At 46.4% G+C, this 14,363-nt stretch overlaps 2 protein-coding genes across 2 annotated transcripts; both read left to right on the top strand.

The window, feature by feature from the left end:
- The first annotated feature begins 685 nt into the window (after window positions 1-685).
- On the top strand, window positions 686-1,990 carry LOC142435704 (melanoma antigen preferentially expressed in tumors-like). The gene has a single exon (XM_075539892.1). It carries the CDS (start codon window positions 686-688, stop codon window positions 1,988-1,990), a length of 1,305 nt encoding a protein of 434 aa, XP_075396007.1.
- A 10,770-nt stretch (window positions 1,991-12,760) lies between these two features.
- Window positions 12,761-14,107, top strand: LOC142435703 (melanoma antigen preferentially expressed in tumors-like). The gene has a single exon (XM_075539891.1). The coding sequence runs from the start codon at window positions 12,761-12,763 to the stop codon at window positions 14,105-14,107; it is 1,347 nt and encodes a 448-aa protein (XP_075396006.1).
- The last annotated feature ends 256 nt before the right edge of the window (window positions 14,108-14,363 follow it).

Raw genomic sequence — 14,363 nt, 5'->3', positions numbered from 1 at the left:
GTTGATCAGATTTCCAAAAAATGCCATCAATTCCATGATGAGAACTACTGCGATCAACCAGCGAGGCAGAAGACAGCATCTTTATGGGGGTGGTTATATGACTTAAAGGACTCTCTGAAAGCTAATGATCTTTGTTCTCTCCTAGCCCAGTCTTCAGACCTGTAAGGTTTTGGAACTTGGGACAGAATCTTGCCATCCTTCCTGCTTCTCTGGGAGTTGTCAGTCTCAACGTCCTTTGAGGAAGAAGCCTGTCATTTGACTTGTCCAGCTCTGATCCATCAGCCACTGGATATCTAGGGTAAGAGTCAGGTATGAAATCTGAGCCTTCTGAGTCGCTGCCAGTGTGAGTTGAAACAAATTATTTACATGAAAGCTCAGTACTCGTAAATGGTTCTGAAGCATATATGGGAGAGGGACCTGGTTGTCAGAGGGTTGGAGTCCACAGCGTGGCTCTCCTTGAGGTCTGAGCAGACCCGTGTTCCCATCCACAGGTCAGGATTCCTCTTGCAGCGGAGTGATCATCATGAGCAGCAGGAACCCAACCAGGCTCCAGGACATGGCCATCCAGGGCGTGTTGCAGAATGAGGCCTCAGCCATCGCCGCTCTTGAGTGGCTGCCCACACAGTTCTTCCCTCCCTTGTTCATGGCAGCCGTTGCCAAGGGACACAGTGAGGTGGTGAAGGCCATGGTGCACTACTGGCCCTTCACACAGCTCCCACTTGGGGCTCTGTTGGAGGATTGTGTGTTTCAAGATCTCATCTTAAAGGCTGCACTCGATGGCCTTGACATCCTGCTTGCCCAGAATGCTCAGCACAGGAGATGCAAACTGAAAGTGTTGGATTTACAGCTGGCCACTGGCACCAACTTCTGGAATGTCTGGGCTGGAGCCCCAATAAATGACTCTGAGATGCCATCAGAGGAGCCTGAGGACACACCCCGCAGAATTCAGATGGAAAATGGGCCCCATTCCAGATCAGGAGGGAAGCACCAGCCCCTGACCTCCGTGGAGGTGCTCACAGACCTGTGGTTTGAGGAAACTCTCTCAGATGTACTGCTCACCTTCCTGATTGAAAGGGTCAAGCAGATGAAGGCGCTGCCAACGCTGTGTTGCAGGAAGGTGGCGTTTCTTCAACCTCTCCCACAACTTCACATTCTTGGGGACATCCTGAAGACGGTGCAGCTTGACTCTGTCCAGGAGGTGGAAATTCATGGCAAATGGGACCTGCACAGCCTCAATCCGATTGCTCCTTACTTCGCACAGATGGGTCACCTGCAGACCCTCTTTCTCTGTGAAGTCATCTTGGGTTGCAAGGACTGCGGCAAAAACTGCAACGTGGAGCAACTCCTTGCCCAATTCACCTCTCAGTTCCTCAGTCTGCATCAGCTCCAGCACCTCTTCCTGGACTCTGCCTGCCTGCCCAGGGGCTGCCTCATCCGGCTGCTCACACGCTTGCCATCTCCCTTGCTGACCCTCAGCCTGACTGATTGTGTGCTTTTGGACGAGGACTTGACTTACCTGTCTTTATGCCCCTGTACCAGCCGCCTAAGGACCCTGGTATTGTGTGGTGTATTCAGGCCTAGCTCAAGTTATGCATTCCTTCCGGGTCTGCTAGAGATTGTCTCCACCACCCTTATGCACCTGAACTTAGCTGGCTGTGGGATCCAGGACCCTGACCTCAGGGCCTTGCAGAATGCACTGGGCCGCTGCTCCCAGCTGGTCACCTTGGTGTTATGTGGAAACTCCGTGTCCTGGGATGTTCTGCAGGAGCTGCTGCAGCACACACCCCCTCAGTGCAAGTTCTTGGAGCTCCCTGTCCCACTGCATTGCTACGTGGGCCCCCAAGGAATGCTGGATATGGATGCTCTCCTTCCTGTGATGGAGGAATTGATGGTGATCCTGATGCCCAACGGAGTCAATTCGGTAGAATTCTGTAACCACAGAGGCAGTAACAGAACATCTCACGCCATTCTCATCCAAATGGACAGCTGATGTCATCACCTCCTTCACGCTATCTTGTCAGTCCAAAACGTTCATCTGTGGGTTCCCTTCCCCTTTTGTAAAGCGTTCACGTCTCCTATGCAGAAAGGATTTTTTTCTTGAGGTGCATGAGGATAATGTTTCTTCTCCGTGATAAAGCCGCCTTTAATGGTGAAGATTTCAGGATGCATCAGATATCACCCTCAACCAAGTCAACCGTCGCTTGCTTCACACCTGTCTTGTACATGGCATTGAAACAAAGTTTGCAGCAGACTGCATGCTGACCCCCCTCAATAATGGACGGCTGGATGGCAGCATGCTTTTGAATTGAAGTTCTGGCCTTGGGCTTCTTCTCGGTACAGTGGAACCTGGATTCCTTGACCTTGGAAACTGTCCAAGAAATTCAGGAACCCCCCCGCCTTGTTGAGAAATGGCCAGTCCCTTTCCTTCCAACCAACTGAAACCGATTGTTAAAAACCATGCCTGAAATTCTGTACACCTCGTTCAAATAAACATCTCTCTGTAAAGCCATGCACTGTGGTATTTATTTCTCTTGCAGCCTGGGTGAACATTAAGTATTCATCACACAGTTTGTGGTTGCACACTCAGCAGGAGTGGACATCCAGATTTCGGGGTACTGGTCTCCCTCTTTATCTCCTCCCATTTTACCATGTTTAAAGCTGAACTTTGGGGACTTTTGCAAGTAACAGGTCGTCTTATTTCAGTAGAGTTCCTAAGGGATACTTCCGTTATTCCCTGATGTCATTTGGGGAACCCTATTGCATAGTTGCATAGTGCCTTATCCCAGGTGGGGCTGTGAAGGAAGTTCTGGGCAGATAAGCACAAGATCTATGGATTCATCCCACCAGGTGCTCCACATGGAAGGATGAATTTATCTGCTTCAAACATCATTTATGACCTCAGATATCAGAGATGGGTGGCTGCCTATGAGGGAAGAGGTGGCTGTTGCCAGTGTTTGTATCGATATACAAACCAGGAGATCAGGGCTTGAACATATGTCTTCCTGTATTTCATAGGCTGAGTGCATTCCAGGGTGCATTCGTCAGAGTGCACTTGGTTGCTGTACTCAGCATTGACAGGGTATAAAGATGTGGGAGCTGGTCACCCCTGTATCTTTCTGCACTCATGGTTCTGCAGCAGTTGTCTGTCTTGTCTTTTGTGCATATCCCATCTACTTGCGGTGGGGCTTTCTCTATGTCTACTTGGACGGGGCAGGATTTTCTGTAGTTTGGTATTGAAATAATTATATATATTTTAGAGCCCTAATGGTCTAACGACTTTTGTGTTGGGCTGTTACCTTGAAGGTTGAGAGTTCAAAACCACAATTTTCTCCCCCAGGGAAATATGGGATTGACTCTTTTCATGAAGACACAGGGACAGATGAGAGATCTCAGCACAAGGCATCTTGGACAGATAAAACTTCAGGAATTATCATGGGAATAGCGATACCATGAGTGTGGGGGTGAGGTTTGGGCCGAAGTGGAGGTGATTGACAGTTGATCACAAGGATGAATGTATAACCCACACCACCCCCAGGGGATGTGAACAACAGAAAACTGGGTGAAGGGAGAGAGCAGACAGTGTAAGATGTGAAAATAATAATAATTTTTAATGGACCCACGAGGGTTGGAGAGTGGGGGAACGTTGGGGAAAAAGAGGAGCTGATAGCAGGGGCTCAGTCTGATACAATGTTTTCAAAATGGTGGCGGCGACATATGTACAAAAGTGCTTGATACAATTGATGTATGGATTCATATAAGAGGTGTAAGAGCTCTCCCAATACAATTACATATATATATATAATTATATTACTGTATATATACAATCAAATATAGCTATGCTGTAGATTCCTTGGAGACTCACAGGGACATTTCTATGGTGCCGACTATAGTCTCTCTAACACAGCAATGTCTTTAAGGTAATGGAAGTGATGCCCAGGAGGATGACTGATAACGTTCTCTGACATAAAATGACAATGATTTTTCTAAGGTGAATCAGAGATATATAAACTTGAGATGCATGAATGGTGAGTGAGTTTGCACTTAATTCTCGCCCCATTCTAAGAACAATCAGCTCTTTAGTCAGCTTCCTGCTTGATGCTCAAATTCCTCAAGAGCAGAGATCTCTGAAAAGACAAGTGCAACAGTAAAGTCTAATGAAGGAACTAGTGGGCGCCTGCCTCTCAAAAGAACAATGTCAGGGTTTTTAAAGTTTTATGTCCCAAGAATCAAGCACCTAAATCAGTGCCCATTGACTTTCCACACTTTCTGTTCAATCCAGTGATTTACAATAATATAATCCCTGTATAAATGATGGAATCGCATCGCAGCTTCAGTTGTGCACACCTGCTTTGTAGAAGACTAGAGCTGACAGGGGAAGCACACAGCCCATTTGCGGTGATCACAGGTGGATTACACTCCCCATGACTGCCCTGTGATCACCGTGGAGGGATGTGCACAGCCCTGTTATCTCACAGAGAACAGTGTGAATTCAACGATGGCACTTGGCTGTCGTTCTGTGCCATTGAGTCACCTCCGATGCACAGGGACCCAATGCATGACCGAAGGAAAGCCTGCACACTCCTGTTCCATCCTCACGACTGCTTGTATGTTTGAGGCCCTTGTTGCAGCCACCCCATCAATCCATCACATTAAGGGACTTCTTTAGTCTCCCTGTGTTTCTCCAGGAACTGATCTTGCCCCAAAACCTGTCCAAAGTATGTCAATTGAAGCCCCATCATCCAAACCTGTAAGCAGAAATCTGGTCACATTTCTTTGAAGATAGAAATGCTTGTCCTTTTGACACACCTGTGCTGAATACAAATCATCCACTAATTCCATGTTGTGTTCCCAGATGTTATTTCATCCATGTAACTGTTCAATGACGCAGTTTTGGAATGCCCCTTCTCATCGCTATCCCGAATTAGTGATGATGCACGTAGATTCTGTGTTGGAGGCAGCAGAACTCTATTGGGGCTGGACCTTAACTTGCTCTTTTTGAGGATTTCTTCAAACTGGTGCAAAAAGTGTGTGTGCACAGTGTGCTGGTGTTTTGCAGCTGCAACAGCTCAGCCTGTACTCGTTTGCTTCTTATTTGGACCAGATGTTTCATGTGAGAAGTCTCAGACTCTCTGGAAACATTTTTGACTCAACACATTTTCTGAGGGAGCAGGAGGTGGAATGTCAGGACTCCAAATGTGGAATGGTGACAAAGACTTTTTTAGCCTGTCTCGCAGAGACATTGAAAGAAGAGTCTGTGCTTAGGGGTCCCATATGCAGAAACTCAGACCGGTCTAATATTACATTTTGTGCACCAGTATCCCACACCCTTAGGAACCATTCCCAGGGATATTCTCCAGGCTTTTGCTTGTACGTATTTGAGAACTCGAGAAGGTCTTTACGTGTGTAGCGCACTTCTTCTTGGATAATCCTCTCAACCTCACCTTTAGGAGGTTTCTGAGACTTAATTTTAGTGACAGGTCTAGAGGAAATAATGGGTGGTGAGGGTGTGTCCTGGGTGCTCTCAGCAATATCTTGCGAGGCATCTTCCTCAGGTAATGCTACTGATGCAGCCCCACCTGGCATATCAACTCGAATAGTTTGGCTAATCTGCTCAGGTGTTTCTAAGGGCTCAATATCCTCTTCTTCTGGATCATCAGCCCATATGTTCCCATCCCAAGTTTCAGGGGTCCCAACTTTTCCCAATTAATGACCTTACTTTGGTTTCAGACACTGCTCTAGATCTGCAATTCAGCTGCCGTTGTAATTCAGCCACTCGTATAATGAGACTCTGGACCTGGTTCTCAGCAATGTCAGCTCTTTTACTAGAGGAGAGAAGGCTCTCCTTTGTAGCACAGATGGAAGTTTTCAAATCTGTTAGTCTGCATGTGAGGCGTGCTTTTGAGGCTCTGAGATCATCCCTCTCCTTAATAACACTTTCCATTGTAAGAAGGACCAGCCAACCAGCTTCCTTATACTTGTCATTATCACAAAACTCCTGGAAAATCTGAAACATAGGATCACCTAGAGCATCTCCTTTATCCTGCACGTCATATACTTTAGGTATTATCTTTGCTATTTCACACCATGGATTAGTATGGGTAGCAGACGTATCCCCATCAAGACTAAATAGGTTGGAGAACCAATTTAAGAAACCCATATTTATGGTTTATTTCTCTAGAAGCACTCCTGGTACCAAAATGTGTTGGACAGGGTTCTCTAGAGAGACAAACCAGATTGCTAGTAATTATATATAAGTATATTTATAAAGATAGATATATATAATACAAGAAACGAACCGTTAAATTATATACAGATAGATGATACAAGAAATTAACAGCTAAATTATAAAGCAATGAGACACTAGCAGTCCTTTAAGGCTTGAGAGTCGCCAGGTGCCAGTCCCCTTCTGTAGAGAGAGCTGGGCTATATATACCCAGGCAGCAAACAGCAAGGCAAGTCACCAAATGTCACCAACTGTCGGTCCCCAGCTCCAGAGATGAACATTCCAACCGTGTGGGATTAACGGGACCACAACTTACAGCGACACAGTCCACAGGCTAGGCATCCCACAGGTAGTGTACCCTTTAAACTGAGGCTCAGAACAACCAAGGTGAGGCTCACCGAGCCATTTATCCCTCTGCCCTTCAGTTAATCCTACTTGTGTTTATCGGCCAGGCTGGCACAATAAACTATCGCACCCATCTAAATGACGACACAGTTACTTCTGGTTGGTGATGCATCCTTCCATCAAAAGAAGAACATTTGAGAATTAAGACAGTGTGCAGGACTCTTCTCCAGAGGTCACTACTTTGAACATTCCCAATGTGATCCCATCATCCCTGCTATGATCTGGAGTCAAGCAGTTGAGGTGGTATGTTTGGTAAAGCATTGGGGTGTTGACCACCGGTCAGCCAATCTGTGGGGCTTGGTGAGACCATCTACCCCTTGAGAGATTGACCGCCCTTAGGAAACCAAAGAGGTCCTTCTACTCTTTCCCATAAGTTGGCTCAAAGTTGGAACAGAAACAGAGCTAGTAATTTTGTGTTATGGGAAATGAGTTACACAGATGAATATCCGTAAGGACACAACTATGTTGCCCATATGAGAATCTGGGCGCTAGAGTAATTTCTGTAACCAATTCCTTAATCCACTTTCTCTGCTAACACACTCCAACAAGTTGTCTCACTCACAGTGGGTAAGATGTGATGGCTGCGTTTGTGTCACCAGGGCTGGATCACGATTCTTGGGGATTGGTTCATTATTATGGAATCTGCTTGGTCGATGAGATTACCAAGAATGCCATCAATTCCTACCTGGAACCTACTGTGAACAGCTAATGAGGGGGAAGATAGCTATATTGTGGGTATAGCCTCATGATTTAAACGGACTCTGAAAGCTCTCTAGCTTTTTTCTGGACCTTGATGCTTCATCTGACCTGAAGGTTTGGGCACTTGGGACAGAATCTTGCTTCATTCTTTCTTCTCTGCAAGTTGTCAATCCCAACACGTTTGAGGAAGAAATCTGCCATGGGTCCTGCCACCTTGGATTCATCATCCACCGGATCGACTTGATCAAGGATAGGAGTCGAGACTGAAAACTGAGCCTTGTCATCCTCTGCAACTATGAGTTGAAATAGGGAGTAAGATGACATCTCTAAATGGTTCTCGGGAATGACGTGGGGCTGGACCTCGATGTGGGAAGTCTGGGTTCCAACTCGGTTCTCTTTGAGGCCTCTGTGAAGTGAGTGGAATACATATTTAATTATGAATATTTTGATGTATTGCTCTGCTCATTGTAAGTTGGGTAAACAGATTAGGGTGTCCTGCTTACCCTCTACCTCTTTCACACCTCAGCAGCTTTTCAGGGACTTGTTCTGTCTTAATATCTTCCCTTTGTGCAGTAGTTTAAGTCTATAAACTTGCTGAGCTCATGATTCTCCACAGTGTGTCAGGTATGTAAGGAGGTCATTTTGGATTCTATGCACTAGTGTGGACTTCTTCGTCTATCAACTCAACTGTTGGAGTCTTCGAAACCATTTCAGAGAATGAGTGTCAGCTCTAATAAAGATAAATAGCAGCGATTCCCCAAGTAGGTGATCCTGCCCCTTGATATGAAATGGAATTGTCCCTTCAGGGATTCCTGTATTTATATAGGGGAGAGAGATGGGCTCTACTCTCACTGAGAATTACAGTTTTTAATGAATAAAATCCCAACTTTCTCGGGTGGGGACACTGGTGGCTTCCAACTGTTGAGTGTGCAGTTCACAGTCCCCAATGCTTAACCCATTTAACACCAGGGCACTTGTGATAAACTAGGTACTGGTAAAAGGATTAAGGGTGGTAGGCAAAATCCGGAATCCCTTAACATCGTTTTAAGCACAGTGACAAACTAGAGATAGATTTGCTAGCCACAGTTTTCCAGGGAGAAAGTAATGATTATTTCATTAGTGCTCAGAGTATGGAAAGGTATGTGGAATTATGGAGAGGATGCGGTTGTAAGGGACGAAGAGGATTGATTGTGATCGTAAGAGCTTTGACCTCTGCATGGGGCTTGGTCAACTTTACCATCGACATTCACTGACACCAAGTCCATTCCAACTCAGCAACCCTGTAGAACAAACAACCTACAAAGACACCACTCAGTCATGATGGAGAAATAAAGGTGTTCCCAGAGAAGGAGAAATGAAGGTAAACCACAAAAATACATGAGCACAACTATAAAACACACTCAATGAAGTACCGTGACTGAAAAGTCAAAAACACATAAATCAGAAATCAGCATATAAGACATTTCCTCACAAAAAACAACAAACAAAGCGACACCCAATGCAACCCTGCAGTAAAAATGATAATAAACACAACAAAGATACACTCTCACACACAACATTCACAAATATAAAGGAAAATGACAGTAACAAGTGTGTGTGTATATATGTTTGTATATATGTAATATATATTTTGACTAAATGTCAGTGGACAAAACACACCAGTAAAGACAGAAGTAGATAGGTTAAAAATCTATCAAATACTGTGTACAAAACACACCCCTCAGACACCGACATGAACAGACTAAAATCTGAGGCTGGACAAATGTATACGAATAATACAGCGACCAAAAGAAAGTGGGGGAGGTAAGATTAAGAGGTAGGTAGCTGAATACAATCAAGCAAGGAGACCTGGATCAGGGTGCTTCTCTGGACCTGCAGTCCCTGCCTGGTGAATCTCCTGGACTCAAGGTAAAGCTGATGCCAAGAACGCAGTGCTCTCCAAGGAGGACAGGAGCACAGATGTTGCAAGTGGCCAAGGATCTGACCCTGTAACAACAGAGATAGAGCCTGATGCCCTGGATTTGGTATCTACCCAACTAGACCATAAGACAATTCATTTTGGTTTGCTTAAACCCCCCCCCTTGGTGATGCTTCTTTCAGAATCTCACTTGAGATTTGAGAGTGTGTACTGGACTCTTCTCCCCAGATCAATCCTTCAAAGACACCCAGAGCGATTCAATAATCCCTACTGTGCTCTGGAAAGAGGCAGCTGAGGTGGCATTAGTCTGCTCACCACCAGGTCACATATTCAACCCATCAGTCAATCTGTGGGGCATGATGACGTCATCTACTCCTGGAAAGATGGGCAGTCCTTACAAGCCCAAAGAGGGACTTCTACTCTTTTTCATAAGTTTGCTCTAAGTTTGAAGAGACACGGTGGGTCTAAGTTTGCACAATGGAACATGAGATGCACAGATAAATTCTCTCAATCACAGTGGGTAAGGTGTGACTGAGAGTTTGTGTCAACACGGTTGGGTCAGGATTCTCAGGGATTGCTTCATTTTGATGGCATCAGCTGGTTGATGAGATGTCAAGAAATGCCATCACTTGCAAGCTGAGACCTACTGTGGACAGCCAATGAGGAGGTAGAAAGCTTCCTTGTGGGTGTGGTCTCATCATTTAAAAGGGCTCCCTGACAGCTCTGTAGCTTTGTTCTGGACATGGACCCTTCATCTGACCTGAAGGTTTGGGGACTTGGGACAGAATCATTCCATCGTTCCTGCTTCTCTGGATGTTGTCAGTTTCAAGACCCTTGAGAAATAAGTCTGCCATTTCACCTGACATTTTGGATTCATCAGCCACTGGATCTACTTGATTAAGGGTAGGAGTCAAGAATGATATCTGAGCCTTGTCAGCCTCTGGAATTCTGAGTTGCAATAGGGAGTAAGAAGAACATTCTCTAAGTGGTTCTGAGGAATGAAGTGGGGAGGGAACTAGGGGTTCATAAACGGGGTTCCCAACTTGGCCCTCTTGGAGGCCTACATGAAGTGAGTGTATTCGATATTGTGTTTTGAATATATGGATGTGTTTGCTCTGTTCCATATAACCAGGGTAAACAGATTAATGTGTCCTGCTCAACCTCAATCCCCTTCATATCTCATTACCTATTCAGAGACTTGATGTGCCTTAATATCTTGTCTTTGTGCAATGGCCCATTATGTGTATCAACTTGCTGGGTCCAGGTGCTCCGTAGCGTGGTAGGTATGTAAGGATGTCAGTTTGGGAGCTGAGCTTCAGTGTGGGCTTATTCCTCTATCAATCAAGAGTTGGAGACTTCAAATCCACCAGACTCTGCAGTTCACACCGGTGACAGTCTCCTCCCAGAAAGACATACAGCAGCGTTAACCAAAGCAGGTCATTCTGCCCACTGAGGTTAAATGGGAATGTCCATTCATTGCAAAAGAGATGCCTGTACTTTATTTTGGGAGATACATGGGGCTTTCTGTTCCCATTCAGAATTACAGCATTGGAAACACGTAGGAGCAGTTTACTCTGTTCTATGTGGCTGCCATTCATGGACAGGGACAGTGGCAGTAAGGTTTTGATACTTTGAGCTTTACTACAAAAGGTTTCAGTGACTCATACCCAGCAAGGGTATGAGTAACTTTTCTCTTTTCCTAAAAAGGTGGCTCACACAAGGGCCAGTAAGTGCTGAAGCTTGTGATATGTAACCTTGAGTGGACTAGAGAGCAGTTGTAACCTGTTCTACAGTGTAGCAATGAGGGGGTATAGGATGAAATGACATTGGATTCACTTTATTTTCTTCTTTATGTTATAGTGTGTTATCTTTGAATGGATCTGCTATGATGGGATCCTGTAGGAAGCAGGTGCAAGGTAAAAGGATTCTGGGTGGGATAGCAATCCTTAATCCATTCTTATCTTTACCAGATTGATATAAGCAGAGGTTCCTGAGGTGTGAATTCAGAACCCTTCATCCCCTTAGGGATTGGAGAAAATTTTGCAGAGAGAAGTAGGATCTGTCTGCAGCAAAAGAGGATACCTGGATCTGAGTGCCTCTGTGGACTTGCAAACCCTGCCTGGTGAAGCTCCTAAGTTCATTAAGGTTGATGCTCAGACACTCAGTAAAACCCTAGGTAGGTCAAGCCCAGAGATGTTGCAAGAAGACACGGAACTGGGAGAGAACACGCAGGGAGAGAAACATCCACGAGCTGAGGCCATGGATTAGGATTCTATCCATCTGAACAATAAGACAGTTCATCTTGGGGTTTTAAGCTCAATAATTGATGGGGATCTCTAATAATCTCACTTGAAATCTTAGAGCATATGCTGGACTCTTCTCCAGGCAGCAATACTGTAAAAACAACCAGTGGGGTCCACAAATCCCTACTATGTTCGAGAGGGATGCAATCTTGCTGGCATGTTTTAAGCTTTGGGTTGCTCACCGTCAGGTCAGCAGTTCAAATCTGATCTGTGAGGATGGATGAGCCCAGCCTCTCCTGCAATGGTTGACAATCCTTAGGAACCCAATGAGGCATTTCTCGCTTCCATAAATTTTCTCTACGTCAGAAGAGAGTCAGTGGGTGCAAGGTTGTGCTTTGGGAAATTAGCTACACAGATTAATATCCACAAGGAAAATCCATATTGCAATATAAGAATCTGGGTGATACAGCGTTTTCTGTAACCAATGGCTTAATCCACCCTAATCTACTAACACACTCCTCAAAGTTTTCCATGTTCTCTCACGCACAGTGTGCACAGAGATGGCCGAGGGCTTGTGTCAACAGGGCAGGGTCTGGATTCTCAGGGGTTGGTCAGTTCTCATGGCATCAACCTGGTTGAGCAGATTTCCAAAAAATGCTATCAAATCCATGATGAGACCTACTGCGATCAACCAGTGAGGCGGAAGACAGCGTCACTGTGGGGGTGGTCTTATGATTAAAAGGACTCTCCGAAAGCTAATGATCTTTGTTCTCTCCTAGCCCAGTCTTTGGACCTGAAGGTTGGGGAACTTGACACAGAATCTTGCCATCCTTCCTGCTTCTCTGGGAGTTGTCAGTCTCAACGTCCTTTGAGGAAGAAGCCTGTCATCTGACTTGCCCATCGTGGATCCATCAGCCACTGGATATCTAGGGTAAGACTCAGGTATGAAATCTGAGCCTTCTCAGTTCCTGCCTCTGTGAGTTGAAATGGGGATTATTCACATGAAAGCTCTCTACTTGTAAATGGTCCTGAGGCGAACATGGGAGACGGACCAATTTCTTGTGGGGCTGGGTCCAGAGTGTGGCTCTCCTTGAGATCTGAGCAGACCTGTGTACTCACCCACAGGATTCCTCTTGGAGCAGAGTGATCATCATGAGTAGCAGGAACCCACCCAGGATCCTGGACCTGGCCATCCAGGGCGTGTTGCAGAATGAGGCCTCAGCCATCGCCGCTCTTGAGTGGCTGCCCACACAGTTCTTCCCTCCCTTGTTCATGGCAGCCGTTGCCAAGGTACACAGTGAGGTGGTGAAGGCCATGGTGCACTACTGGCCCTTCACACAGCTCCCACTTGGGGCTCTGTTGGAGGATTGTGTGTTTCAAGAGCTCATCTTAAAGGCTGCACTCGATGGTCTTGACATCCTGCTTGCCCAGAATGCTCAGCACAGGAGATGCAAACTGAAAGTGTTGGATTTACAGCTGCCCACTGGCACCAACTTCTGGAATGTCTGGGCAGGAGCCCCATCTAATGACTCTGAGATTCCATCAGAGGAGCCTGAGGACACATCCCACAGAACTCAGATGGAAAAAGGGCCCCATTCCAGATCAGGAGGGAAGCACCAGCCCCTGACCTCCGTGGAGGTGCTCACAGACCTGTGGTTTGAGGAAGCTACCTCAGATGTACTGCTCACCTTCCTGATTGAAAGGGTCAAGCAGAAGAAGGCCCTGCCAACGCTGTGCTGCAGGAAGGTGGCGTTTCTTGGACCTTTCCCACAACTTCACATTCTTGGGGACATCCTGAAGATGGTGCAGCTGGACTCAATCCAGGAGGTAGAAGTTCATGACAAATGGGACCTGCACAGCCTCAACTGGTTTGCTCCTTACTTGGCGCAGATGGGTCACCTGCAGACCCTCTTTCTCTCTGGAGTGATCTTGGATTGCAAGGAGTGTGGCAAAGACTGCAACGTGGAGCAACTCCTTGCCCGATTCACCTCTCAGCTCCTCAATCTGCATCAGCTCCAGCACCTCTTCCTGGACTCTGTCTGCCTGCCCAGGGGCTGCCTCATCCGGCTGCTCACACGCTTGCCATCTCCCTTGATGACACTCAGCCTGACTGATTGTGTGCTTTTGGACGAGGACTTGACTTACCTGTCTTTATGCCCCTGTACCAGCCGCCTAAGATCCCTGGTATTGTGTGGTCTATCCAGGCCTAGCTCAAGTTATGCATTCCTTCCGGGTCTGCTAGAGATTGTCTCCACCACCCTTATGCACCTGAACTTAGCTTGCTGTGGGATCCAGGACCCTGAGCTCAGGGCCTTGCAGAATGCTCTGGGCCGCTGCTCGCAGCTGGTCACCTTGATGTTATGTGGAAACCCCGTGTCCTGGGATGTTCTGCAGGAGCTGCTGCAGCACACACCCCCTCAGTGCAAGTTCTTGGAGCTCCCTGTCCCACTGCATTGCTACGTGGGCCCCCAAGGAATGCTGGACATGGATGCTCTCCTTCCTGTGATGGAGGAATTGATGGTGATCCTGATGCCCAACGGAGTCGATTGTGTAGAATTCTGTAACCACAGAGGTACTAACAAAACATCGCACGGCATCATCATTCAAATGGACAGCTGATGCCATCATCTCCTCCCCGGTATCTTCTTAGTCCAAAATATCCAGCTGTGAGTCCCTTATCCCCTTTGTAAAGTGTTCCTGTTCCCTATGCCTAAGCATTTGTTCTTGAGGTGCATGACAATCAGGAGTCTTCCCTGTGATAAAGTCGCCTTTAGAGTTGAAGTTTTCAGGCAGCATCGGACATCACCCTCATCCAAGTCAACCCTCGCTTGCTTCACACCTGCCTTGTACAAGGCATTGAAAGAAAGATTCCAGC

This window comes from Tenrec ecaudatus, chromosome Y (assembly GCF_050624435.1).
Source record: "Tenrec ecaudatus isolate mTenEca1 chromosome Y, mTenEca1.hap1, whole genome shotgun sequence".
Lineage (NCBI taxonomy): Eukaryota > Metazoa > Chordata > Mammalia > Afrosoricida > Tenrecidae > Tenrec > Tenrec ecaudatus.
Note: the sequence above shows the minus strand (reverse complement) of the source record. Positions and strands in the feature narration are given on the sequence as shown.